Here is a 27226-nt window from a genome sequence, read left to right as displayed (position 1 = left end):
ACTAAATTCCTTGACTTTGCAAGAAGTCATGGACTTAGGGTGGCTGGTTCATGGTTTCAGCGCCCACAAGCTCATCACTGGACTTGGTATTCCAACGCTGGCGGTGTGATAAAGGAGATTGACCATGTCCTCGTTGATGGTCACTGGAGGATGATCCAGAACTGCAGAGTCTACCTGAGTGCACAGTTCCTCAATACTGACCACCCACCGGCTTGTTGCAGCAACTCCAAAGCTGCACCTTAAATCCGGGAGAATGGTACCATCCCAGCCGAGGCTGTATGTTGACAAGCTCAAGGACGAGAGGGTAGCTGAGGAGTTTGCGAACAGGCCGAGTAGACATTTTGGGGGTCTGGGTGCTTTGGGGGGTCCTGAAGAGTTGTGGAGTGCCTTCAAGACCACCATCCTTGATGTTGCCGGTGGATGTCTTGGAATTCACCGCAGGGCAAAGAAGAATTTTGTCTCCCAAGGGACACTGGATACCATTGACCAGAGTCGCAGGGCCAGGCTGAATGGCAGAGCTGAGCTGTTCAGGGAGCTGAGGCATAAAACTGTACGTGCACCAAGGGTGGACAAGGAGGCCTATGTGCGAGGAATCTGTGAGGGGGTAGAGCATCACCTGTGGATAGGTGATTCTCGTCCCGCTTACAGGGGAATTCGGGCATTGCGTTCATCCAAGCCCATCCCACGCAACACTGCAGTTGGAGCAGAGAGTGGTAGGCCCTTGACAGAGGATTCTGAAGTGAAGGCCCGCTGGGCCGGTTACTTTGAGCGGTTGTACCAAGCTGATCCACCAGCTGTCGAGTTGGACATCAAGGGTGTTACAATCCCTGTTGCTGACCGTCCAATCAACTGTGGTCCACCTTCGCTTGTGGAAACACGGGCTGCGGTGAACTGGTTGAAACGGGGTAAAGCTCCAGGGATCTGTGGCATCCATGCTGAACTTCTCAAGGCTGGTGGAAATGGTTGAAACGGGGTAAAGCTCCAGGGATCTGTGGCATCCATGCTGAACTTCTCAAGGCTGGTGGAAATGCTGCACTCGTGTCATTGCATGCAGTTTTGTGCTCTGCCTGGAACACAGACATCATCCCAACTGATTGGAAGAGGGGCCTTGTTGCCCCTCTCTGGAAAGGGAAGGGTGATCGCCGAGACTGCAACAACTACCGAGGGGTGACGCTGCTCTCATTGCCGGGCAAGGTCTTTGCTCGGATAATTTTTGATATGGTTCGCCACCATCTGCTTGAGCACCAGCGTCCAGAGCAGTGGGGCTTTACACCAGAGGTCAACGATTGACCGTATCCTTGCTCTTTGTGTCCTCACTGAACGCAGACGAGAGTTTCGGCAGGGGCTGCTTGTAGCCTATGTTGATCTCTGTAAAGCGTTCGATTCAGTGAATTGGGATGCCCTCTGGAGGATTCTTGGTCTTCGTGGAATGCCACCAAGACTGATCGATCTGATGTCTGAACTCCACTCTGGTACTGAGAGTGCTGTGAAATGTGGTGGTACCATCTCTGACTTATTTCTAGTTGTTACTGCAATTCGTCAGGGGTGTGTACTGGCCCCCACACTTTTCAGCACTTGAATGGACTTGATTCGGAGGATGTCTTGATTCGGAGGGAGGATGTCGGAGAGATCAAGCTGCGGTGCATTGTTTGGGAATGTCAAGATCTCGGACCTTGATTTCGCAGATGATGCAGTCATCTTTGCAAAGACTTTAGATATCCTTTTGTGGGGCCTCGACGTGCAAAATGAGGAGTCGGAGCCGCTGGGATTACGGGTTTCTTGGGTCAAAACTAAGATCCAAGCTTTCAATGACATCTTAGATGCTGCTGTCCTGTCTGTGTCTGTTTGTGGTGAGGATGTTGAGGTCGTGGAGAGATTCACTTGCCTTAGCAGTGATATTCATGTCTCTGCTGGCTGCGAGTCAGAGGTCAATAGATGTCTGGGTCGGGCCTGGGGAGTCATGGATTCACTGGATCATTGGATGTGGCGCTGCCGGTACCTGTGCGGGAGGACGAAAGTCCGAGTCTTCAGGTCCTTGGTGCTTCCAGTCTTGCTCTATGGATGCGAGACTTGGACTCTGACCAAGGATCTGAGACTTAATTCCTTTGGTACCAGGTCTCTTTGGAGAATCCTTGGCTGTCGCTGGTTGGACTTTGTGTCCAACGAGCGGTTGCTGAGAGAGACTTGGATGAGATTTGTTACCTGCATAGTCCGTGAGCGTCAGGTGCGGCTGTATGGACATGTGGCTCGTTTTCCTGACGCTGATCCTGCTCACCAGATTCTCTCAGTGAGGGAGTCTCATGAGTGCAGGAGGCCAATGGGCCGACCACGTGCCTCGTGGTTGCAGCAGGTTGACCGGCATCTCAAGGAGATGGGGATGGTCCTGGGGATGGCCAGACGGAGGCCCCTGGAGTACCGGTGGAAAGTGGACACAGCGACGTGCTGTTCTGGCACATGCTCCCATACCTGACCTTGAAACCACTTCCAATAGCAAACACATTTGACACAGCATGCACCAAGCAAGACATTCCTCTGCTCTAAATCCCCTGTATTGCCCTTTCCTCCTACTCTATCAATTCATCTTCTCCATCCCCGACCACCAACTCTGCTGCTCCTTTGTCTCCTCCCGAGCTTAGTACTCACCCTACTTCCCCTTCCTCTGCTTCATCCCACTCTGCTATCCCTTTACCTCATTACCTCTTCTCATTCATCTTGATATTCCTTCCCTTACCCCTCCACCTCGTCTGTTCTCTTGCCATCATTGGAACTAGTCCATTGAGTTCTCCAACATCCTGGTCACTTCTCCAACCACTCTGATATCACCTGCCCAGTCAATTCATTAGGTGCTGATTTAATGTGCCACTGTGAAATATTACTCGCACTCACTGGTGATGTCCCGGACTTCCACATTTCTCTTCACGAATACGCACTCCACCACTTTACCAGGCATGTTTTATGCACCAGATGAAGTGTCTTGATGTTCATAACACTTTTACCCACTGTCCTTATACATCTATTTTCCCCACTAACACCATGAGGCATTTCTGGCTGTCTTTTCATACCAAACAACCTCTTGTTTGGACGTGTGCTGCACCATTGCTCATCCATCCATCCATTGAGACCATACTCTGTGCAGAGCTTTGGTGCTGCCTAAGCAGTCTCCTTGGCTATTGGGCATAATGGTAGACGGGTTGGCACTCCAATACAGGATACCAGCATGCTGGCACTCATTTTGCTGACCTCGGAATGATGACAGGCAGAGTCAACCCCACCTGGTATTAATTCAATACCCAAGAGGGATTTGAACTCAGGATCCTAGGATCTCAAGCCTACCACCCAAACCATTAAACCAACACCAGGCATATGTGATGACACAATTTACAAAGTCCTCTCCACTGATATGGACCACCTTCCTATCTGTCCCTCCTTTGAGGGAATTTTACTATCATCACACTGATTGCATGATGTATGGATCCTGCAACCAATAAGTATGGCGTAGCCACAAAAGCCTTCTGTGTGAAAAGTCTCTTCCAAACCCTCAGCTTACCAACTGGCACACACCCCCTTTCTGTATTTTTATGGTACTATATCCTGCATCTCATCTGCTCCTCTTGACACTTCAGATCATGTGCTGGTAAAACCGTCCATCTCACTGACCTGGTTTCTGAGAGCGATCCTGGCATTACCATGTCTGGCAGTTTAACAAGGCCTACAGTCCTGGTCGACAATTTGTTATACCAGTACCTCTTTCAAATAAATGACTCCCATTTTCTTGGTTACAGTATTGGTAGTACCAGGAAACTCTTTACACAAGAACCTACTCTCCATTGTGCCTCCAACTTTGTCAAATATCCCATCCATGGTATACAGAAACTTGTGGTGAGGAAATAGCTCCAAAACATCTTGTGTTTTCTGCCAGGAAAGCAAATCTTAATTGAGGGAACCTGCAGACACAATGTGAGGTCCAAAATCCGTGCACATCTATATTTGAGAAGAACTAGAGCACAACACTCGGTCCACCTGATATTTTACACATCCTTGCAGCCACTGCACAAGACTGATTTGTGATGGTCACCTTTTGCACATGAACTGCTGCCCCCCCCCCCCCTTTCTTGCTCTTCTCCAGATCCTTCTCAAAGTGTCACCTCCGTTCAACAAAAAGGAAGGTGATATGTCAAACCGAAAATGTATTTAATGTGCTACACAGACCCTCTGAACAGATTAGGTAGCTTCAGCCGAGGATCAAGCATGATAATGGAACTAATAATTATTACAGCAGACATGAAAGTCCGACCTTTTCTCAAACTCTTGAATCTCAGATCATCAATTTAGTTATCATTCTGGTTACTTCACACATGGCATTATAATTCTGCTCTTCAGCAATGGCTAGATCATTTGAACCTCAAGCAAGAGGTTAGAACAGTACAATAAAGACTTGGTCACTAAATCTTCTTCCACTGTCATTTACTTGATTGGCTTGTGGATTTCCTTCATGCTGTTAACAATGTGATGCCAAAGGTAGGATCCTTTTTCCTGCCATTTCCTTTTGAGCTGGTGTCCCTGAACCCAAGAACACTAATGTGTCTCACGAGTAACGTTATCCGTAACGTGAGGTACGACATACACGAAAAGGAATTATTTTTTTTCCGCTGCACATTCGCAGCATTTTTCAGGAAGTATTCCCTGCGAATGTCGGGGTCCGACAGGACTGTGTAAAAATATTAATAATTAAAGTCTTTACTAAAACATCTCCAATCCGTCATTCCCATCTTCAGTGCTGGTGAACTATATGTTGCATTCGCATGCTGAACAATTTGAGGATGTCAAGATAGAGGTTGTTAATTGCCAACAGCAAAAAGAAAATAATAATTATAATAATAACAAACAAACAAACAAACAAACAAACAAACAAGAAAAAGACGTCGTGCAGAGCATGATACTTGCAAAATCCACCCCCTTCTCCAACGGTCCCATGGATACATCAAGTTATCCATTTTGTTAAGATAAAAATTGATGATTTTAGAAGTTTGACCTTGAGTTGACCTTACACCTCAAAAATAGTTGGTTTCCCAATTCAGTGATGCAATATGCAAATCCTGTTCAAATTTCAAGTTGATCGGATGAAAAAATGACGATTTTAGAAATATGACCTCAAGATGACCTTTGACCTTGACATCAAAAGGCTTCTCAGTTGAGACTACCTCTTCAACTTGGTAAAGTTTCGTGAAGATCGGTTTAAAATTGTGGCCTGGAGGCGATTTACAGACAGACAGAATAACAAAATCGACTGACCAATATACTTGAAAAAATCTTCGATTTTGCAAGTATTAATTGACTGATTGACTGACTAACTGACTGACTGAATGAATGAATAAATAAATAAAATAATTTGATGGCCACAAGGGAATATTCACCCATAAGATTGTATAACTAGAACGGGCACTCATAGAGCGCATACCTTCGCCGCCACTACTTTTTTTGTTCTTGGTATGAGTGTGGGGAACTGGTTTCACATGAATGGTCTTATGACACAAACCACATATCTATAATGTCATGACCCCCCCCCCGACTTTCGGGGGCTACGGACTAAACAACAATCAACTCACGTCGTTTTGGCGAGTCTTCACTCGCAAGCTCGGTGAATACAACGTTTCAACAAGAGAAGGTAATCTCGTTTGATGCTGGTTTCATGCAAATCGAATAAGAATTGACTGAGTTATGCCGAAAACCGCATATTTTTCAAGGGCGTGACCCCCCCTCCCCCGACATTTTACCCCAACCGGTGACATGTGTTATGACATCATTGTGTCACAAGATTGGGCATTAAAGTCTGAACATTTTGGTGCTGGGTTGATGTAAAGCGGACAAGAATTGACCGTGTTATGACAAAAACCGCATATTTTTCAAGGTCGTGACCCCCCTGACCTTTGACCCCTAACCGGTAACAAGAGTATGGGTGTCATTGTGTCATATTGCATATCACAAGATGAGGCGTTGAATTCTGAACATTTTGGCGTTAGTTGCATGCAAATTGAATAAAAATTGACCGTGTTATCGTAAAAAGACGATTTTGACCTTTTCGTGACCTTGACCTTTGACCCGAACGATCCCAAAATCTAATCGAATGCTTCCTGGCTAATAACCAATCATCCCACCAAATTTCATGCAATTCGGTTTAATACTTTTTGAGTGATACGAATCACAAGATTACAAATAAATAAATAAATAAATAAATAAATAAATAAATACACGCCGACCAAAACATAACCTTTCGCAGAATGCGAAGGTAACCAGAGGTGCTGCAGTGACAACATTCGAGACAACCACCAGAGGACAGCTACAATACACATTTCAGATATCTTAGATATATAAATAAAGTGTATTTCACATGTACATGGACATGTATTCACATTGTAGTGGGGCAGATGACAGCAATTTTTGAGAGGAATTTTGCAAATGATGATACAAGCATCAAATTTGGCACATTTGTTCTCCAGGGGATTCGAATCAAATGTGCCTGATTGGCCATTTGAAAATCTAAATTTTGAAAAAAAAGAACTTCAAAAAAGTTAAGATCACAAATCAATGTTGGATGCTGGCTGAGATTGGTGAATGTTTCAGAAACATCATCAAAGATGTTCCAAGTCTGCCATGCAGTTTTCTTCCCTTTACCGTGGAAGGCAGACACGACTTCACATCCAGTGAAAGCATGGAAGTATGGGATCCCTCTCGCTTTCTCAGGCCCTATTGCAGAAACTACCTCATGGACTGGAATCCATCGTGCCTTGGCTCCTTGGCCAAAGGCAATCCACATGTTCTCAAGACCTAGTTCCTGTAAGGATGGCAGTACAGATATTGCTATGACTAGTACATCCGTGTCATTAGCCTTAATGATAATGGACTTGCTACCATCCGTCGTTGCATCCCTGGCATGTACAAATATTCGAGTGTCAGCTTCTTCATGACAACATGGAGACACAGCATCCAGTGACTTCCTTGTGTTGCTAATGGCATCTTCTCCTTTTGTGACAATGACTGTGCTTGTCGTCTGTGCTTCACACATCTTTTCCGCAAGGAAGTGAAACAGCTCAGTCTTGTTGCTGTCATCTCGAAGAAAGTTTCTCCAGTTACTTGGGGTCTTACTGGTTCCTGTCACTCTTCTTCCGATTCCTTGCCCCCTTTTCGACCTTGCCTCGGACTTCAGACGACTTCTTGTACACATCAAACACTACGTCCACCCTCTCGTACCTGGCACCATAGGATTCCACCTTTGGAATGATGTCTTCCTTAGCATAGTCATCAAATATTTTTGAAGTGCGTGGAGGTAGGGCATTGATAAGTGCTGAGCCATCAATGATGACTGCATCTCCCCTTGGTTCTGTGTCTGGGATGTTCACTTGCCCTTCAAGAATTTCAGCCAGCTGTGACTTCAAATTTTTTTGAAGTTTTTTTTTTTTTTCATATTTTTCAAAATTTGGAATTTCAAATTGCCAATCGGGCAGATTTGATCAGAAAGCCCTGCAGAACAGAAATGCCAAATTTGATGCTTGTATCACAATTTGCACGATTTATCTACTATCTACTACACTATTGTTATGGTTTTGGAAATGTACCCCGGGGGGAGAGCATTCATGCACACACAGAGCTACCCAGAATGAGTTATTTCATTAGTTTGTGTGGTCTTTGCTCCAATGCTGCTATTCTCGATGTGATCTTCCCTTTCTCTACCCGTTTTTGAATCTCTCCTACTAACAATCTGCTTCACCAAACCTCAATTCAACAACCCCTCACTCCTTCATCTTGTCGGTCTTTCTTTCAATCCTGCAGTGGTTTATCCTTGTCTTTCGGTTCATCTGTTCCCATCTCCCCCATCCGTTCATCCGACTTAATTATTTTATTATTCACCACCAAACATCCATCCCTCACCGTTGGAAACGATTAATCTTCCGGACCGGTCATATTACCTTCCCACATTCTTGTTCCCTGCACTCCGACACTTGTTATGCGGGATAACGCTTCTCACACATACGCGCAGTACAAAGGAAGGTTTGCGAGGGAGGGAGTGGGGCGCCTCCTTGCTGCATCCGTGCCAAGAGGGGTGGGATGGTGGCACCCATGGCCCTGGGATTTTCCAATGCCGGCGCTGCACCACACCCCATCCCATCCCCACCCCCGTAAGATGCACACCAATGGGAAAGGGCCACACGGGGTTGAAGGATGCTCACGTGACGTTTACTCTGTAAATAAACCACACCCAGCCGAAGCAGCTTCAAGAGAAAGAAAGCAAGGGTGTTCGCAGAACTGTTGTCGATGCCCCGCGGGCTGTTGGTGATGCACCAAGGGCATGAGTATATCTCAGACTGCCTTTTCGAAAGATTGTTTCCAGAGTGCGGGTTGTGCTGGACACAGCTGCGCTCGGATACGAGGCACAGGAGCGAATCGTGCCCGGGCCAGAGGTGAACGGCCCATGAACTAAGGGCGCGGTGCAATCCCCAGGGGTGTTTCGCAGCTCCCTCCACACTCACACCACACAGTGTTTCAAAAATATTGACACAGCTTTGACTTCCTGCCATTTCATTGTTTTTTGACCTATACCGTTTTCCTTTTCAGGGTTTGGTGGTGTTATCGTGGTATATGTTCCCTGGGATTTCTCGCTCCGTAGCTCAACTATGCCATTGACAGTGAAAAAGAAGACAAAAGTGGTGGCTCTGTGGAATAAGACTTGATCATATGTAGACACCCGCCGGAGGTTGTGCCAGGAATACGACCTCAGAACATGTGATGGACCCACAAATCGTGCCATTCAACGTATTGTGAAACATTTTGAGCGCAAGGGTAGAGTGCACAATCAGAGCAAGGGCAACAGTGGCAGGCCAGCATCAGTAACCAAGAACCAAGCCAACATTGATGCCATGTGGGATTCTGCAATGGACAGTCCCAAGAGGTCCCACCACTGGTGCTCCCGGGAGCTGGGCATCAAACCAACATCAGTTTGGCGTATTCTCACATAGGAACTGAAGCTTTTCCAAGACATCATATCTATTAGGCATAAACCTAGTAAAGATGACATAAGGAGGAGACTTGATATGTGCAATTGGCTCAGTGACAGGATGGAGCGGTACCAAAACTGGATCAACCTGATCTGGTTCAGTGATGAAGCCCATTTCCACTTCAACGGTGCCATCAACAACCACATTTTCTCGGGGGCAGAACCACCTCGTAGGAGATCACTAAGAGGTACCTGAAAGGGCCTAAGGTCACATACTTTTGCACCTTCAATGCCAGATGGGGAACGCAAGGGCTTCACTGGTTTGAGAAGGACAACAGCAGAACGGTGAGGCTCAACAGTGAGTGCTACCAGGCTGTGCTCCAGAAGTTCCATTTATGCAGGATGGTGCACCCCCGTATACAACTGGTGACACCATCACTTTCTTGCGGCAGCTCTTCAGAAACTGCCTCGTTGCCCTGGGTATCGTTCATGACGAGGCACCCCATAGCCCAGACTTAAACGCTCTGGATGACTGGTTCTGGGGGGCTGCCAAGGGCTGTCTACGCCAACCGTTCTGCCACTGTATGATCTGAAGCAGGAGGTGTCAGACAACCTGCAGGTAGTGGAACAAGAGACCTACAGGAAAGTTAGACAGAACTTTGGAGTTAGGATCAATGCCCGTCTGAACCGCAGAAGGGCAACCATTGAGAACGTCAATTACAAGGATTTTGCGTAAATGCCAATTTCACTTAAAAACCCACTCCAAGGGAGTACCTCCTATACAGTTTCCCTTCGCAGGGTAGCTCACCGGATGACGGGATTGGGGCAAAGCCTTCGGGACCTCCAATCTTTGATAGGAGGGAAACCACAGGGTTAACATTCCTGGGTTAGATTACGGTAAAATGCATCGGGGTGATGTTGAGGTGTCGTCCACCAGGCAGCAGTCTCCTTGGGTTAACCTGAGGCGGTCACTTCGGGTGGGTGCCTGGAATGTCATATCCCTAAGACAGGATGATCACCTGTCTGTTATCATCTGAGCTCCAGTGTTTGAACATCGGTATCTCCATTTTTGTCTACCTGTTCCTCTTTGATCCAATGCTGTTGGGTTGGTTACTCATCCCCATTCAGCTCTGATTTTTGGATATAAAAAGTTCGCAAAATCATACAGCTTTCCTCCAAAAATATGTAAGGTTTTTTTTTTTTAAAACCAATATCAGGGCTGGGAAACAAAATCTTTCTTTTTTGAACAATCGACTAAAATAAGTGAATGTGCATTCCTTTGCTTTGATATTGTATAATCGTGCTCCAAAGAGCATGTCACTCACCAACTAGTGGCTCATTCTGCTTTGCCATTTCCTTTAATTGCGTGCGGAAGTCTGAAACAATGAAAAAAAATGGTTCAGAGAGCAACAATTTATACCACCTTTTTGTGACATCACAACACAATGCATCACAGCTTCCCATTTTGTATGTGTGATTATTATCAAGATGCTCAAGCTTTCTTTATTCCAACTGATATGGACTGTTTTGTACGATTTATCTAAGATGAGTCATAATACATCATGATTATGCAATATCTTACGTAATGACTCAGCCAAACAATCAAGCATAACCACAACGATGCTATTTGCAGTAAAACATAGATACCCTTATCAGGTAATCAAAACCACAGTAAGTAGCTAATCATCTGTAATTTTCAATTCAAGCAGGAAATACATGATTATGCATACTGTTTACGAACAGCCAGCACAAGACAAGTTCCCTCGAAAAATATTCCTCTCCAAACATTACACCATCTTTAATAAATAAAAATTAAAGTCAAATTTGAATGAGTATGCCTACAAGTGAACAAGAAGCACACCCTGAGATTCAGCTTTCTAATGACATGCAGGGCATTATAGTCCAGGGACTTAACAGGGTGGCACCACATGGGAAGCTGTCCACCCAACCTGTCCACCAAATTTTGTCCAAATCCATCCATAACTTTTTGCGATATCCTGCTCACAGATGGACAGACAGACAAACAGAGAGATAGGGTTGAAAACATAATTTCCATCCACCTTTGGTGACGGAGGTAATATTGCAAGGATAGCAGAGGACACTAACATTTGACAATGATACAAATGCCAGGATACAAGAGAAAAGGTGAATCAAGTTCATGTTCAAAGGCTGTGACACCAGAAATGGATGGCTTCCATCTATCTTTCAAGACCAAACTAGTTCTCCCCTCTATCTCCAGTGTAGTACCCTACATCTTGGAAATACCTTTACGTGTACTCCATTGAGTGCTTCACGGTCTCTGTAGTACTTCACAAATCTAGGCTTTATGGGAGAGTGGCCAGACAGAAGCCACTCCTGAGAAAAGGCACATGATAGTACGCCTAGAGTTTGCAAAAAGGCATGTGAAAGACTCTGAGAGCATGAAGAAAAAGATTCAGTGGTCTGATGAGATGAAAACTGAACTCTTTGGCATGAAGGCAAAGCGCTACGTCTGATGGAAATCAAACACAGCTCATCACCCATCCAACACCATCATGACCATGAAACATGGTGGTGGCAGCATCATGCTATGGGGATGCTTTCCAGCAGCAGGGACTGGGAGATTTGTAAGGATAGAGGGAACAATGAATGGAGCCAAATACAGGTAAATTATTGAGGAAACCCTGCTTCAGAGTGCAAAAGACCTGAGACCGTGGCAAAGATTTACATTCCAGCAGGACAATGACCCCAAGCACACAGCCAAAGCAACACTTAAAGATTGCTATTCACCAACAATCTACATCCAACTTGACAGAGCTTGAGCAAATCTGCAAGGAAGAATTGGATAAAGTCCACAAATCCAGATGTGCAAAGTTGATACAGATATACCCAAGTGCTGTAGACTCGAAGCTGTAATTGCTGCCAAAGGTGCTTCTACAAAGTACTGACTCGGTGGGTTAAATACTTATTGGCGCAAGACATTTCAGCTTTTCATTATTAATTAATTTGTACAATATTCTAAAAACAAGGTTTCACTTTGTCATTATGGGGTATTTTGTGTCGATTGGTGTCAATTTTTTTTTTTATTTTAACCCATTTTAAATTCAGGCTGTTACACAACAAAATGTGACAAAGTCGAGGGATGTGAATACTTTCTGAAGGCATGGTAGTCGAGGCTCATAGTACACTGAACGGATCAGAACACAACAGGACAAAATGATCAGTAGAAAGACAGGGGAAACACCGAATGCAGAGTTGAAGGCCAAGATAGAGGCAGTCTTGGACAAACAATGGGTTTGGGGAGGAATGAGGGGCAGGAGAAGAGGTATAGGGTGGACAATATAGATACAGTGGAAACTCTCAGGAGGGAAAACTGGAAATTTAGAAGGAGGAGGGATTGGGGTGAAAGGTGGGTTAACGAGAGTAGAAAATATGATTTTTGATTGGGGATGATCTGAGATGGTGGTGAGCAGGAGTCTTGAAGACCTAGAGGGCAGAATCAGATTTAAGAGAATGTGGAAGTTGGTTCCACAGGTGGTAAAAAAGAGAAACGAATGAATGGAGGTGAGCAGTGATCCTAGATTTAGATAGTTTCACTGGAAGGGGGTTGATGGTGTATCACGTGTGCCATGCAGAAATCTGGGGGGACAAAGCACGGAAATAGCAGAGGGTGCAAGATCAGAAAGAAGGTGGCAGAAGACATTGAGACCACCAATCTGTCTGCGATGGAGAAGTGATTGATCCACTGACTCAGCTTCATCGCAGGATATTCCAATCATCTTGAAGGTCTTGGTTTCCACCGAGTAAGTCAAACTGAGCAAGGTGCAAGTCAGGGGAGCGAGCCCAGAGGGGAGAGCATTACTCCATCAAGCTGCGGATGAAGGCCTTGTAGATGGATCAGAGTTCAGGTGTGCCAAGAAAATACTTTGTACGACGGAGGATGCCCAGTCAGCGGATGGCTTTGAAATGTAGTTTGCCAAGAAAGATAAAGGCTGATAGTGACATCCAGGAAAACGAATGATTGAACTTCCTCAAGAGGATTGTCAAGAACATCGATTGGGGGGGGGGGGGTTGCCAGTCGGTCCTTTCAGAGAGAGATAGTGAGTGCATGAGATGTGTCAAGATTGAAAGACACATTCCAAGGGATTGGCTAGATTGTGATATTTTTCAAGGTCTGAAGAGAACGAAGAGGCTGCAGCTTGCCTGTCTAAAGGAAGAGGGATATCACAGCAGAGGGTGGAGTCATCAACAAAGAGATTAAGACAATTTTCCAGAAAGTCAGTGAGATCATTGATGAAGATTATGAATAATATGGGGCCTAGAACACTGCCTTGGGGTACTGCAGCCTTGACAGGGAGAGGTGATGAAATGGTTCTGTTGAGAGCCACATGTTGTCCACTAGAGTGGAGGAAGTAAATAAGCCATGTGTGGAGTTGGCCTTGGATGCCATAGGCAGGATTCCAGATGATGAAAAGCACAAGATATGTCCAGAGATATGGCCCTGACCTCATGTCTGACATTGAAGGCCTCCATTAATTGTTGGGTGAGTTGAAGCAGCATGTCCAAGGTGTAGTGACCTGCTCTGAAACCAAATTGGTGATCTGAAATGAGGTTGTTAGAGAAAAGGAAGGATTTTATGTCATCTGCAATTATGGATTGCATGACCTTGCTGATTATGAGAAGTTAGCTCATCGGTCTGTTGCTATGGGGAACAGTTTTTGCACCTTTTTATGTACTGTAATGCAGTGACACTGGCTGATTTCCAAGCAGATGGAAGATGACCTTGGGCAAATAATTTGGTGAAAAGGGCAGAGAGGATGTGAAAGAGCACCAGAGCAGAATTTTAGGAAATGTGAGCTGATGCTGTCCGGTCAACGAGTAGAGGCAGAGTCGAGGGTTGAAAGAACTTTCTCCACCTTCTCAGGTGCAAAAGAAAGAGTCCAGGAGCAGTTGGGTACAACAGGGAAGGATGGGCACTGAGTGAGGGGATGCAGACACAATATTTGGAAGCAAACAGAATTCAGGCATTGAACCTTATCACGAGTTGGCTGTGGTGACATTTGAGAGAGGGAATGGATGGAAGGGGAGCATACTCCCGAGACAGACTTAACAAGGTGCCTCCAGGTTTTAGAGGAGTGAGACAAGTTTGAAAGTTCATTCTTGAGGTTGGACAGATGTGGTTTTCTGGTTCCGCTGAGAATGTACACACACTTGTTGCAGACTTTTTGAAATGTACTGAGATTACATTTGGTCAGATTAGTCTTCCAGGAAGAGAAGACACGTTGTTTCAGAGTAACTCCCTCATCACAGGATTCAATGTACCTTGAGTGAAAAGAGGGGAAGTATAATTGAAGAAGAGATGGGATTAATCTGTGCATGAGAGAGAGCATGTTTTTGTGGAAGAATTCCCAGGCTAAGTTAACATTGGGGCAGTTGATCTGTGAGATCAATCCTGAAGAGAGATGGATGCTTGCAGTCCCTGCCAATCTGCCCGAGTGAACTGCCAGACTCTACAGCATTGAGGCAGCTCTCCGAGAACACCAGAAAGATGTTAATTTTCACAAGCACATTATCAGATGAACCAATTGGAGCAGAGGAAAATCAGGAGATATTTTTGGGAAAGTTAGTTATCACCAAGTCCAGAAGGGAGGATTTGCCATTGGGAGAAATCCAGGTTGAAAAGTTCATGGTGTCAGTCCCATGGAGTCACTTAAGTCCTCTGCTGAAGTGTGGTGGCTGGTGAGAGAGGTACAGTGGCCTGAAAAAGCATTCAACCCCAACCAATAATGCCACATTTTGATGAATTATGAATAAGGTTGAAACAATTTTTCCAAAAAACTTTTTTTATTCATAACCAAAGAGATCAAACTAAACACTGTTATAGGTGAAGGAGGTTACATGTCAGGAATACCTGCAAAAAAACATGTACGAAGAAAAATTCAATGGTTCGTAAATTATTCAGCCCTCAAGGTCAGTACTTGGTGGAAGCACCTATTGCAGAAATAACTGCTACAAGTCATTTTGGGTCGGTGGGAGATCAACCAGCTTTGCACAGTAAGAGAGGTGAAATTTTTGCCCATTCTTCACATTAAAATTGCTCTAGTTCTGCCAAGTTCGATGGGGATCGTCGATGGACTGCAATCTTCCATCCTTGCCATACATAAATGTTCAAATAGATTCAAATCAGTATTTCTCCCACTCAAGAACATTTATTTTCATCTAATTCAGCCACTCCAGTGTGACTTAGCTTTGTGCTACAGATCATTGTCCTGCTGAAATGTGACTCTCTTACCAAGTTTCAGATTAATGGCTGCCTCAAGCAGGTTTTCATCAAGGATTCTCCTTTTCTTTGCACTGCCCTTTGTCCCTTCCATCAAGACAAGCTTGCCAGTCCCTGCTGATGAAAAGAAACCCCATACCATGATGCTGCCACCACCATGATTGCACGTTGGGATGGTGTTGACTGGATGATGTGCAGTGTTAGGCTTGCACCAGAAGTAATGCTGTTAATTTAGACCAAAAAGTAATTTTTGTCTCGTCTGACCACAAAACTTTTCTCCACATGCCTGCAGTATTATCAAGATGCTTTTTCGCAAACTCTACATGAGCTTTTAGATGCGTCTTTTTCAATAATTGCATCTTTCTTGTCCATGGAGGCCAGCTTTGTGAAAGGAACAAGATATTGTTGATTGATGGACACTGACTGCCATCTCAGACATAGAGCCTTGCAGATCTTTCAAAGTCATTGTTAGATTTAGTAACATCCCGGACCAGTTTCCTGCTTGCCTGGCAAATGAGTTTGGATGGGCAACCTGATCTGGTAGAGTCAGTCCCATGGAGTGGGTGGGATGTGGGGAAAGGTTTGAGTGTGTGGGGTGCCTGGGAAGAGTGTTATGATATATCTTCCACTTCTTAATGATGGATTTCACCATACTCAAAGGGATAACTTGAATGACTTGGAAATGTTCTTATAACAACTCTCCTGAACAGTGCTTCTCTACCACTTTATGCCTGACTTCTTTGGTAAGCTCCTTGGTCTTCATACTTGCCTTGTTGGTTGACCAAGTGAGATGCACCATAAAACTCCTTAGATCGGAGGGGGAGCTTCATTTTTAAGTTAAACCACTGATTCCATACATGTGAAACGTATTACACATATTTTATAATCTTTCAAACAAATAATTTGCTCCTGAAGTGATTTAGGGTTAATTACGCAAAGGGTTTGAATATTTATGCAACTGAAAATCATCTGATTTTCTCTGTTAATCTAACTTAGTCACATTTTATCTGCATTTTTCGCTTCATTACTTTGGAGTAGTTTGTGAAGACTCCACATTAAGTTTGAATTGAAAGCATCATGGAATAAGCTCAGGTGGCATCAAAATGCGAAAACTTTGGAGGGAAAATATACTTTTGCAAGCCACTGTACCAACACCCAGCCAATTTGTATGGTGACAATTGAAATTTCCACATATGAAAGAAGAAAAAGAGTTGAGATGAGTGGTTAAAAGTTTGTCCATGTTGTCTGAAAGAGAGATGCAGATGAAGTCATCACTGTTAGGACAGTACAACACACAGATGAACAAGAGGTGGGAGTGGAGGGGAAGTCGCAGCAAGAAGTACTCCTGGAGGATGGGAGATGTATGATCAGTACATGGACAGTGAGAAATTAAACTCTTGATGTAAAGTGCAACTCGGCCACAAGGGCGTGGTTCATGCCCATCAAATCGGAGGAGACAATAACCGAGGAGAGACAAGGAGTCAGGTACGTCCTGTGGGAGGAAGGAATCTGTTAAACAGATGATGTCTGGTTTATCAGCAGTGGCTTGGATTGAGAAATCTGTTCGGTTAAAGTGGAGATCTCAGACGTTTGAGGTCCACACAGTTAGAGATGGGGGCAGGAGGCATTGGGAGGGAGGATGCAAGATGGGGGGAGGGGGGGAAAAGCTTTGGGAGTGCAGGGTGGGCTTTTGGGGAGGGGGTGCATGAGGGGAAAGGTTTGAGTGCTAGCGGTGTGGGGGAGGATTTGAGTGTGTGGGGTGTGGGGAAACATTTGAGTGTGTTGGTCCTTTCAGACATTGGGCACTGAGTGAGGGGTGTGGGAAAAGATTTGAGTGTGTGGGGTGTGGGGAAAGTTTTGAGAGTGGTGTGAGGATCCAGAAAAGGGGTACATTAAGCTTTGAGAGGGGGGGCTGGGGTGGATTATTTTTCTGATTCCAGATTCCAAACTTTGACAAACGGAGATAAAGATTATGGGATGGGAGATGAAACCACTTCCTTATTCAACGCACGGAGAAACGCTGTGCTGTACATGCAGCAGGGGGATGATTGGTGGACCAAGCGCCAAGCGGACAAACGCCTCTGAAAAATATCCCTGAAGAAGAACAAGAACAAGAAGAAGAACAAGAACAAGAAGAAGAACAAGAACAAGAAGAACAAGAACTATTGTGGTGAAGAAGGAAAACAAATGTAGCATTTCTGAAGGAGACACACAAGGGTTGAAAGGTATTTTCAAATTTATTTTAAATGCTTTTAAAAAGAGTAAGAATCATTTATATTTAATGTAGATTCAGCTTGGAGATATTAGAAAAAGAAAGTGTTTTTTTGTGTTTGCTTGTTTTGATTTTTTGAAGCAAGGAGCAAAATACCGGATAGAGGGAAACAAACGAGGAACACGGAGACAATGACTGTTCACCCTGTCGATCTGAGGATAGGCCGTGACAGGCCTTGAACAATACGAAACAAAACAAGAAGCAAAAACAGTCAACATATTTACATGAAATATTGCATGGGATACAACAGCAACACCGAGACAAGACACAAGAACATAAAAAGATGACGAATCCAGTTCAGAAAACTCAGCTTTATGAGGTGGAAACGAGGAGCTCAGAGTTTCACCAGCATATGGAGAATACCCCAAACTGGAAGACTTGGTTGTATGTTCCTGATAAGTTTGCTTTTGGAAGTGGCAGAAGTTCATAAGTTATTTGTGTACAAACTCGGGGTACAAATCCAACTTTGTATGGGGGGGGGTAACATAGGCTATGTGGACGTGGCCTCACGCTGGGGGGGGGGGCAGAGGAGGGTGTAAGTTCTCAATGTAAATGTGTATTGTGTAGCGCCACATGGTGGTGGAAGAGGGCATTACAATTTCCATTTTTTCCTGACAATGCTGACATTTAAGCACTCTTTTTACACTGGTGAATTTGTTTTCCTTCCCTGCTCCCCCCCCCTTTTCATCCCCCCTTCTCATCACCCCCATAGGGTTCTGTCAAAGCTTGTCATCGTGTGCGAGACATTTCTCACAGGAGCGGACATCAGGAGCAATGGGGACACAAAGAGGTGGGGGGAGCGGGACGTGATGATGGGGAGGTGGGTGGGAGAGGTTAAAGCACTCTATGCACGGGTAAATTTGGCAAACAGGATGACTCCTTGGTCTGTCAGCGAAGCGACAGGTAGGCTTTGCTTGTATGAAATATAACAAATGCCAGCATTTATTGACAACTAACAGGGGATACCCGAAAATGCCTGGCTGGGTGAGCTTTTCCCAGCGGTGGTTTCGGGACATGTTGGACATTGAAAAGTTATGGAGTTATTGGCCTCATGGTGGCTCGAGATTCTGAAGTACCAACACCCAAAACTTAGGGCCTCTCAGTGATACGGTTCGGCCGTGAAAGAATAACATACAAATGCACAAATACACAAATAAACACAAATACTTGAAGCTATGTATAATGCACATATATTTCAACAATTACCTTTGTCAATGATTTTCACATCAGTATTTTCAGTTGGATTTGAATTGGTGGAGGACTTTATCTGCACAAGGAAATAGAGCATGTTTCCCTTTCAGTTAACTATGCCATTTGCACAAAAATACAATATATTTAGAAAACCAAGCTACATTCATCAAGTCAATGGAAATAAAAAGAAAAGTAATTTACTTTACTAATAACCTCCACTTAAGGTGAATATTCATGATGATTGACCTGTGGGACACATCACATGTTCAGTATAATCGGAATCAATTGGATATGCAAATCCCCCACTCCATTACGTCCACCCCCCCTTCATGAAACAACCAACTTTTTACCAATGTTCATCTTTCTCTTTTGAACAATCGACTTCGATACCTGATCTTTTGACCATTTCTCAAGGTGAAGGATCTTTCGAATCAGACTCTTGATATGGAGGGAGTTAGGCCCAGGAAATGGGTCATGAGGAAGTAGATCAGGGTAATAACATTGCTGTGGAAAAAAGTAGGGGAGGGAGGGAAAGGACAGGAAAAACAAAATGATTCTAACATGTATTTGGAAAAGGCAGATGGGGAAGGTGTGCATCAAAAGGCAAGGCATGAAATCTATCTATACTAGCGATACCCGTGCACATGCACGGGATAGCAGTACAACATAGCTGGTAGCAGACGACAGACCGTACACGGGGAATGACGAAAATATGCATTGTGCAAAATGCAAGTGGTACTATGGAACGCCAAGACTTCCCAAACATTGTCGGCATGTCCGCTAAGTGCCACAGCAATTTCATAGGGATCGTGTGACGGCGAGCCGAGTTTTTAGTGTGCAAGCTTGGTATTATAATAGAGATATTACTAAAACTCTCATTTTGTATGTATGTATGTATGTATGTACCCGAAATACAGCCAAAACGGTACACGATAGCGCAAATTTTTTTAGCCCACCTTACTCACTATTCGCCTGCGGTGTGCAGTATCAAGTTTCGTTCAAATCGGGCAACAAAAAATTATTTTAAAAATCAATTCCCAATTCAGACAAGTACTCTTCAGGAGAATTTGATCAATGCAAACAACCTCAGCGTTATAGTTCGCTGGAGCCATCTTTCTTTTTTAGATCCTCGTGGAGGATCTCTAAGTCTTACTCACGTTGTTGTTCTTCATCTTCTTCTTGTGAACGTTTTTGTTTCACAGCCTACAGTTTTCATCGAAACTTCTTGAAACTTGGCATATATATGTAAAAATACCCTGCACAGACAGTAACCATCTCTGATTTTGAAAATTCCTCCAAGAAAAAAAGTTATGACGTCAAAATATCTCCACTAATGGAAATCGCCTAAGAAATTATCTCCGAAACTCGGCAAGTTTTTTGAATTCTGTTTGCGGGAATTGAACAGGGCATTAGCAGAGATGAATTACCGCACATATGATACATCACTACGACGTCATATCCACTTTTATGATGTCATTCCTATTTTTTGTTTCACAACCCAGAGTTTTCATCAGATCTTCGTGAAACTTGCCATGTATATGCAGAAAGCCCACGCGCAGACAGTAACCATCTCCGATTTTGGAAATTCTTCCTAGAAAAAAAGTTGACGTCATAATATCGCCGTTAATGGAAATCGCCAATACCATTATCTCCGAAACTGGGCAAGCTGTTTGAATTTTGTTTGTGGGAATCAAGCCGGGCATTAGCACATAATTTATCGCAAACCTGATACATCACAATGACGTCATATTCGTTTTTATGACGTCATCATTAAGAGGATGAGGATCTTAGCTCCTTTGAGCTTGTTCTTGAAATGATTTATGTTAAAATATCAAACATTTAGTATAGACAAAGAATGATTTATTTTTAAGCATAAAAATAAACCGCCATTTTGATCCAATACTTCCATGTTCATTAATAAATAAAATTGTGTTTAGAAGATTATGCACAATAATTTCTTTGACTTTCTTTTCTCCTTTTTTTTCACATTGACGCGCAATATCAAGTTTTGTTCAAATCAGGCAATGAAAAAAATTATTAAAAAAATCAATTCCCGATTCATTGAAGTACTCATTGGGATTTTTGATCAATGCAAACAACCTCAGCGGTATAGTTCACTGGAGATATATATATATATATATATATATATATATATATATATATGTATATATATATATATATATATATATATATATATATATATATATATATATATATATATATATATATATACATACATACATACATACATACATATACATATATATGTAATTATATTGAAATGATTATTTTATCAACCACTATCACAACAGGAACCCAACGGGTTCACGGGTCATCTGGTAATAAATAAAAATGATGTGGCAAAGGAATAGCAGTGGAGAATGTAAAAAAAAAAAAAAAAAAATCAAGAAAAAAAAAAAACAAACGAAAGTAAATTGGAAGGGAGAGGAAAAGAGTGGGAATACAACATGGACAGAATGAGCAAAGAAAAGACGTAAAATGTTATAGTAATTTTGCTGTTCGGAGTTAGAGGGTTAAGCCCACATTTATTACAACTAAAATGGCCGCCAGTCTACCAGTCAGCTATCTTTAATCAGATCGCAAAATAAAGTGAGGTGCACGTGTACGCCATCATGTACTGTACTTGTGCCAAGTTTTAACACAATTGGACCATGCATGTCTGAGAGATGGTTGAGGACAGATTTCAGTAACATAACGGCCATCTTGGATCTGATCAAGGAAAAAAACAACAGGACATGCATATTTAAGCCATCATTCATTGTTGGTGTGCCAAGTTTGAACAACATCGGTAAATGCATGTCCGAGATATGGTTGATGATGCATGCACGGACATGAAAATCGAGACCAAATCCAAAAGTCCACGTTTCAGACTCAGTTCAACAGGGGCTAATAAAGAGATGGAAAGAAAAAGGCAGGAATTCAAATGGATATCACAAAACAAAACCAAAAATAAAACTCATAGAAAATTATTTGCAAGAACATAGTGGGCAAAAAATAAATAGTTTGAAAACAACTGTCAATGATAAATTCATGGATCTCACCAGCAGTTGCAACCCAGTGTTCTTAATTACCTCCACCATCGAAGGTGAATGGAGGTTATGTTTTCACCCCTGTCTTTCTGTCTGTGGGCAGGATATCTGAAAAAGTTGTGGACAGATTCCGATGAAATTTGGTAGACAGGTTTGGTGTATGACAAGGACTAATGGATTTGATGTTGGTGAAGATCCAGATCCAGATACAAGAATTTTCAGTGATTCTTCACCATTGAGTGTGGGACTAAAAATGATATGTAACACGATATCTCAAATTTATGAACGGATTCGGATGAAACTTGGTGGACAGGTTGGGTGTTTGACAAGGAAGAATTGATTCGATTTTGGTGAAGATCCGAATGTGGATCCAGATACGAGGAATAAATTTTTTTTTTTTTTTAAAGTGATTCTTTAGCATTGAGAGATGGGGACAAAAATGATATGCAGTACAGCATGAATTTTCAAAAAGTTGTGGACGAGTTATGACGAAACTTGGTGGATCAGTTGGTTCAGTGACAAGAACAAGCCAATTAGATTTTGGTTAAGTTCCGGAGCCAGATCCGGCCAACAGTGGGATACAAAACGTAAACTGTTCAGCCTGGCGAAGGTATACACTCTACCGAGTGTCGTTCTAGTTTGTCATGTGACATCCCAGCAACATCTGCCACTAGGCCCCACAAAACAAGCTTATCAGAGTTAACAATGATGCAAAATGTGCTTGGGGAATCTGCTGCAGAGACTAAATTCATCCCATTTTCCAAGACACAAACATCGTATGACCAAGCCCCCAAAAATGCTCAATTCATGCATGTGGAAGATCACTTTCCTACTTGAATGTTGACAAAATAATCAAGCAGATGTTTGTGTGTTTCACGGTAAGAAATGGGCACAGCATTAGGGTCGAGTCAATCAGACAATGGACTAGCATCAATGAGGTTATTGATTTAAATGTGGCTCAAGATAACGAGCAAGCATATGGATTCTAAGTTGCTGAAAACCAAGTAGTGGATGGTATAGCTGAAAAATATACGATAATTGTGCATTTAGTGGGACAAGCATCAAATTTGTCAGAGAGATAGACCAATATATTGTGAACAGATCTGGATATTGAGGCATCGTGGATTCAGCCCCTTACGGCTGTAGCAGCCGTTTTACAAAAAGGCCACAGGACAACAGAATTACTTTAAGAGGTCAAGTAAGAGGAAGTAGGTGGTTTAAGTGGGGTTAATTGAACACTGCAAGGTTAAAGAAGACTATTTTTAGTGATGGATATTTAGAAACCGCACATTAACATAGCTTTGACATCGATTGACATTTGCATGAGACTGTTTTGTTCTGAAATGTGTATGGCATACACAGGTTACAACAAAATCATTAACTTTAACTTTGAATAAAACTGTCAATCAACCAACATTGGTATCCTGCGACACATGGTTGAAACATTGAACGTGACAGAATGTCAGTGCTGAGAGAGAAAAATATACCATCAGAGATGGGGAATCCCCTGCCATTGAATGAAAAAGGTCATACATATTCCAGATAATGAGGGAGGTGAATTGGAAACAAGACACCATTTGGTCATCATCTTGAAAAAGTTCCCCAGGGGTGAGGAACGTAGTAACCAAAAATAATTGAAATCAGATAAGCGGTTTTCCATTGATTACAAAAAACATTTTTTTCAAGATGGCCGCCCCAGTCGGCCATCTTGGATCCGGCCACGCCCAAAATCAATAGGGTTCTTCCTTTTCAGGTGGTACATGTGTGACCCAAATTTCAAATCGATATGGGGAACAGTTTATGAGTTATCGCACTCACAGCTATAAATGTTGACGCCCAGACGGACAGCCGGACAACCTGGGTGACAACAATATCCCCCTTCCACCACGCGGTGGGGGATAACCCCCCCCCCACCCCCAAAAAAACCACACACACGCACACGGAAATGAAGCCTTTTTGCAACTGCATCGCTTGATGCATTCACAGGACACCAGCTCTTGGCAGGTCTTGGCAGCTCTTGGTTGTCTCGGGAAGAGTCGTCCAGTGTCAATCAGGCCGTCATCAGTCTTGGTACAGCCCCAGCTGGTTGGTGAAGGGAAGCTCTGGCCTTGGTAACAGTGCCTGTCACCACACATGACAACCCTGGTGGGTCACCCTCTTCACATGTTGTTCTTTGCACACAGCTTCTTCCGAGCTTTATCTATGTCAGAGCTGGTACTTGTTCACTCGTACAAGAGGATGACAAACCTTTTGATGCAGTGTAGGATGTCTTCTGGTATGGTGCTTTGTGCCAAGGACACCTTCAGTAGTGCAACTGTTAATTCAGGGAGCACAACCCAGGCAGTCTTGTTACCATGCCCAGTAAAGCTGGACACGGTGTCACACCGTCAGAGGGTTAAACATCAGCAATGCCCAGGCCTTCTCTGGTCCAAGTCCAGCTGCCATTTTGAGGGATGCCAAGTACCAGAAGCTCTTTCCAGCTCCGAATACCAGCCACAGTTCATCTCCTGGTTGCAGCCCCTGTGCCACTGACATGGCCAACACTACATCTGTCAACCATTCGGATAGAATCTTGCAGTGGTCATGCTGTGCAGCAACATGCAACTGTCGGCTTCTTCATGGCTGCATGGGGCGAGTGAAGCCAGATCCTCCAGTGGCGGCTGGCTGAGAACTCCCCTCTCATCAGTCATGATAAGTTGTGCTATCCTCCTTGTCAAACCACTTGAGGGCATCTTCTGACAGGAACCCGAACAGCTCCGTCTTGTTGCAGACCACACGGAGGAAGGTCTGCCAATTTCCTGGTTTGGATGCTGCAGAAACGACACCTCTGCACACTCCTTTCCCACATTTTGTTCTTGCCATGCCTTTCAGCGAATCCTCAGTGTAGGTGTCCCACACTACATCCAGGCATGACACATCCTACAGCTTTGTCAGGGATGAAGATCTGACTAGCATATTCATCAAAGTTCTTGGCAGCAGCTGGCATCACATTCTGGAGGATGGCAGCCTCATCAAGAACTATACTGGTTGCAGCAGGAGCATCTGGCTGGGCCTCAGAAACATCTTCCAGGCATGCAAAGAGGTCACTCTTGCCACCAAGATGGAAGCTTCCACCCTTAGAGAGTGCTGGAGGGAACACTCGGTTCTCATGGCGAAAGAACTCCTCAAGGTTTCTGGCCCTCATCTGGCAAATAATGTATAGCTGCGAGAAGAGTCCAACTTAATTCTTCAGAGGCCAGTTCATGCTTTCCTTGGCTTGCAGCCTTCAGGCTGGGGCTTCCAAACACTTTTAGCTTGTTGCGGTGAATGACATAAAATATGGCCTTGGTTCTTTCAACCAGACACTCTCTGGTGAATGTCTTGAATTGCTCCTGGCCAATAATCTTCACCGTCCGGACAGCTGCCACAGCCATCAGGGGGTGAATGCATGACGCTTCAATATCCAGATCTGTTCACAATATATTCGTCCATCTCTGTGCCAAATTTGATGCATGCATCACAAAATGCAAAACAGCGTGGATATCCATCCATCGGGACAATACTCCGTGGAGAGCGTAGCTGCTGCTGAAGCAGTCTCCTGGGCTATTGGACACAGTCCTGGATGGGTCGCCACTCCGACACAGGAAACTCGAATGGCTCAATCATCCCAGCAAGCTGGTACTCATTTTGCCGACCTCGGAAGGATGACAGGCTGAGCCAACCCCATCTGGTATTAATTCAATGACCGAGCAGGATTTGAACTCAGGACCCGAGGATCCCAAGCCCGCAACCCTAACCATTAAGCCAGCATCAGGTTGGATATACCGCCCCACTAAAGCTAATCTCTCACATGTATCATCATGTCACCATTGCATTTTTGGCAAACAAATGTACTTGGATTACTAATCACCTTCAGGGAATTGGTAGCTTGCCTGCTCCAACTATTCTGGTTTAAATATGGTGTCACTAATACTTTGTGGTCGACTTCAAATGTCCTCAAGGAAAGTTGGAAGATGCATGAAGAAAAGGAAGTGCTGTCCAAATCCCAATTGGCAAAAATTGGAATAATACGTTGGTTACATTTCCTTGTGTCTGTCAGAAGGTGTTATAACATACATACATACAAACATGCATACATACATACATACATAGTCATGGCCAAAAATACTGCACTTTTTTTCAAATAATGCACCATTTCTTCCAAAAAATAGTTGAAAAAAAATATTTTGGTGTCCACATATGTATTTCTTTGGTTTCATGCAGTGGAACGAAATTTTTAAAAGCTGAAAAAATTACTAAATCTTAGCTTATTCCATGTAGAAATTATAAAATAGAACAGAATATTATTGGCACCTTTTAGAAGTTGTTAGAAATAATTAGACGTCAAGCAGGTGATTCTCCTTTACTTTGGAATTTAACTCACTTCGAGTGAGTTGCAGGTGCCTGCAATATAAAAAAAATCACTCCTTCAACCAGTTTGAACAGAGAAAAGGAGTCATTCTGCTGTTTTGTGTCATTGTGTGTACCAAAATGAGCATGGAGAAAAGAAAGAAAACCAGGGAATTGTCTGAGGAGATGAGACACAAGATTGTAGCCAAGCACAGACAATCTCAAGGCTACAATTCCATCTCTCGACACCTTGATGTTCCAATGTCCACCGTACGCAATGTTATCAGGAAGTTGAAGGCCCACATCAGTGTAGCCAACCTCCCGGGACGTGGCTGCAAGAGAAAACTTGATCGAAAATTGCAGCGAAGGATTGTTCGATTGGTGGAGAAAGCACCTCGATCAACTGCCAAACATATTCAAACTGACCTTCAGACACAAGGTACAACAGTTTCAACTCACACCATCTGTTGCCAACTCATAAGAAGGCCCGAATGGAGTTTGCCAAAACACACCTGAACATGCCAAAATCCTTCTGGGAGAATGTCCTGTGGACAGATGAGACCAAATTAGAGCTATTTGGTAAGTCACATCATCTCTGTTTGCAGAAAATAAAATGAAGCCTTTAAAGAAAAGAACACCTTCCCTACAGTCAATCATGGAAGAGGTTCAGTGATGTTTTGGGGTTGTTGTGCTGCCTCTGGCACTGGATGCCTTGAATGTGTGCATGGCATCATGAAATCAGGAGATTACCAAGGTATTTTAGAGCGCAATGTTCAACCCAGTGTCAGAAAGCTGTCTCCATCGAAGGTCATGGGTCTTGCAGCAGGTGAATGACCCTAAACACACTTCAAAAAGAAACCCAGGAATGGTTCAAGACAAAACGTGGGACCGTTCTGAAGTGGCCAGCAATGAGCCCAGATCTAAATTCCATTGAACATCTGTGGGGAGATCTGAAAACAGCAGTTGGGAGAAGGCACCCTTCAAATCTGGGAGAACTGGAGGAGCTTGCACAAGAAGAGTGGGCCAAACTGCCAGTAGAGAGGTGCAGGAAGCTTATTCATGGCTATTGGAAGTGCTTGACTGCAGTTATTTTGTCC

At 43.7% G+C, this 27226-nt stretch overlaps 1 protein-coding gene across 9 annotated transcripts in view; it reads right to left on the bottom strand.

Moving 5' to 3' along the window:
- LOC147030581 (uncharacterized) overlaps nt 1–27226 on the bottom strand; it is a 163944-nt gene that overhangs the window by 71479 nt on the left and 65239 nt on the right. For all 9 annotated transcript variants that reach the window (XM_085874795.1, XM_085874798.1, XM_085874797.1 and 6 more), the window contains 3 exons: nt 19102–19215; nt 18727–18787; nt 10315–10365 (listed from right to left, as the gene is read on the bottom strand). In XM_085874795.1, the coding sequence (XP_085730921.1) occupies nt 10315–10365; nt 18727–18787; nt 19102–19215 (226 nt within the window). The remainder of the gene's footprint in view (nt 1–10314; nt 10366–18726; nt 18788–19101; nt 19216–27226) is intronic.

Source organism: Eptatretus burgeri, chromosome 3 (assembly GCF_056783735.1).
Source record: "Eptatretus burgeri isolate ZD-2024b chromosome 3, Ebu_testis_v1, whole genome shotgun sequence".
In the NCBI taxonomy this organism is placed as follows: domain Eukaryota; kingdom Metazoa; phylum Chordata; class Myxini; order Myxiniformes; family Myxinidae; genus Eptatretus; species Eptatretus burgeri.
This window is presented reverse-complemented; position numbering and strand designations above follow the sequence as displayed.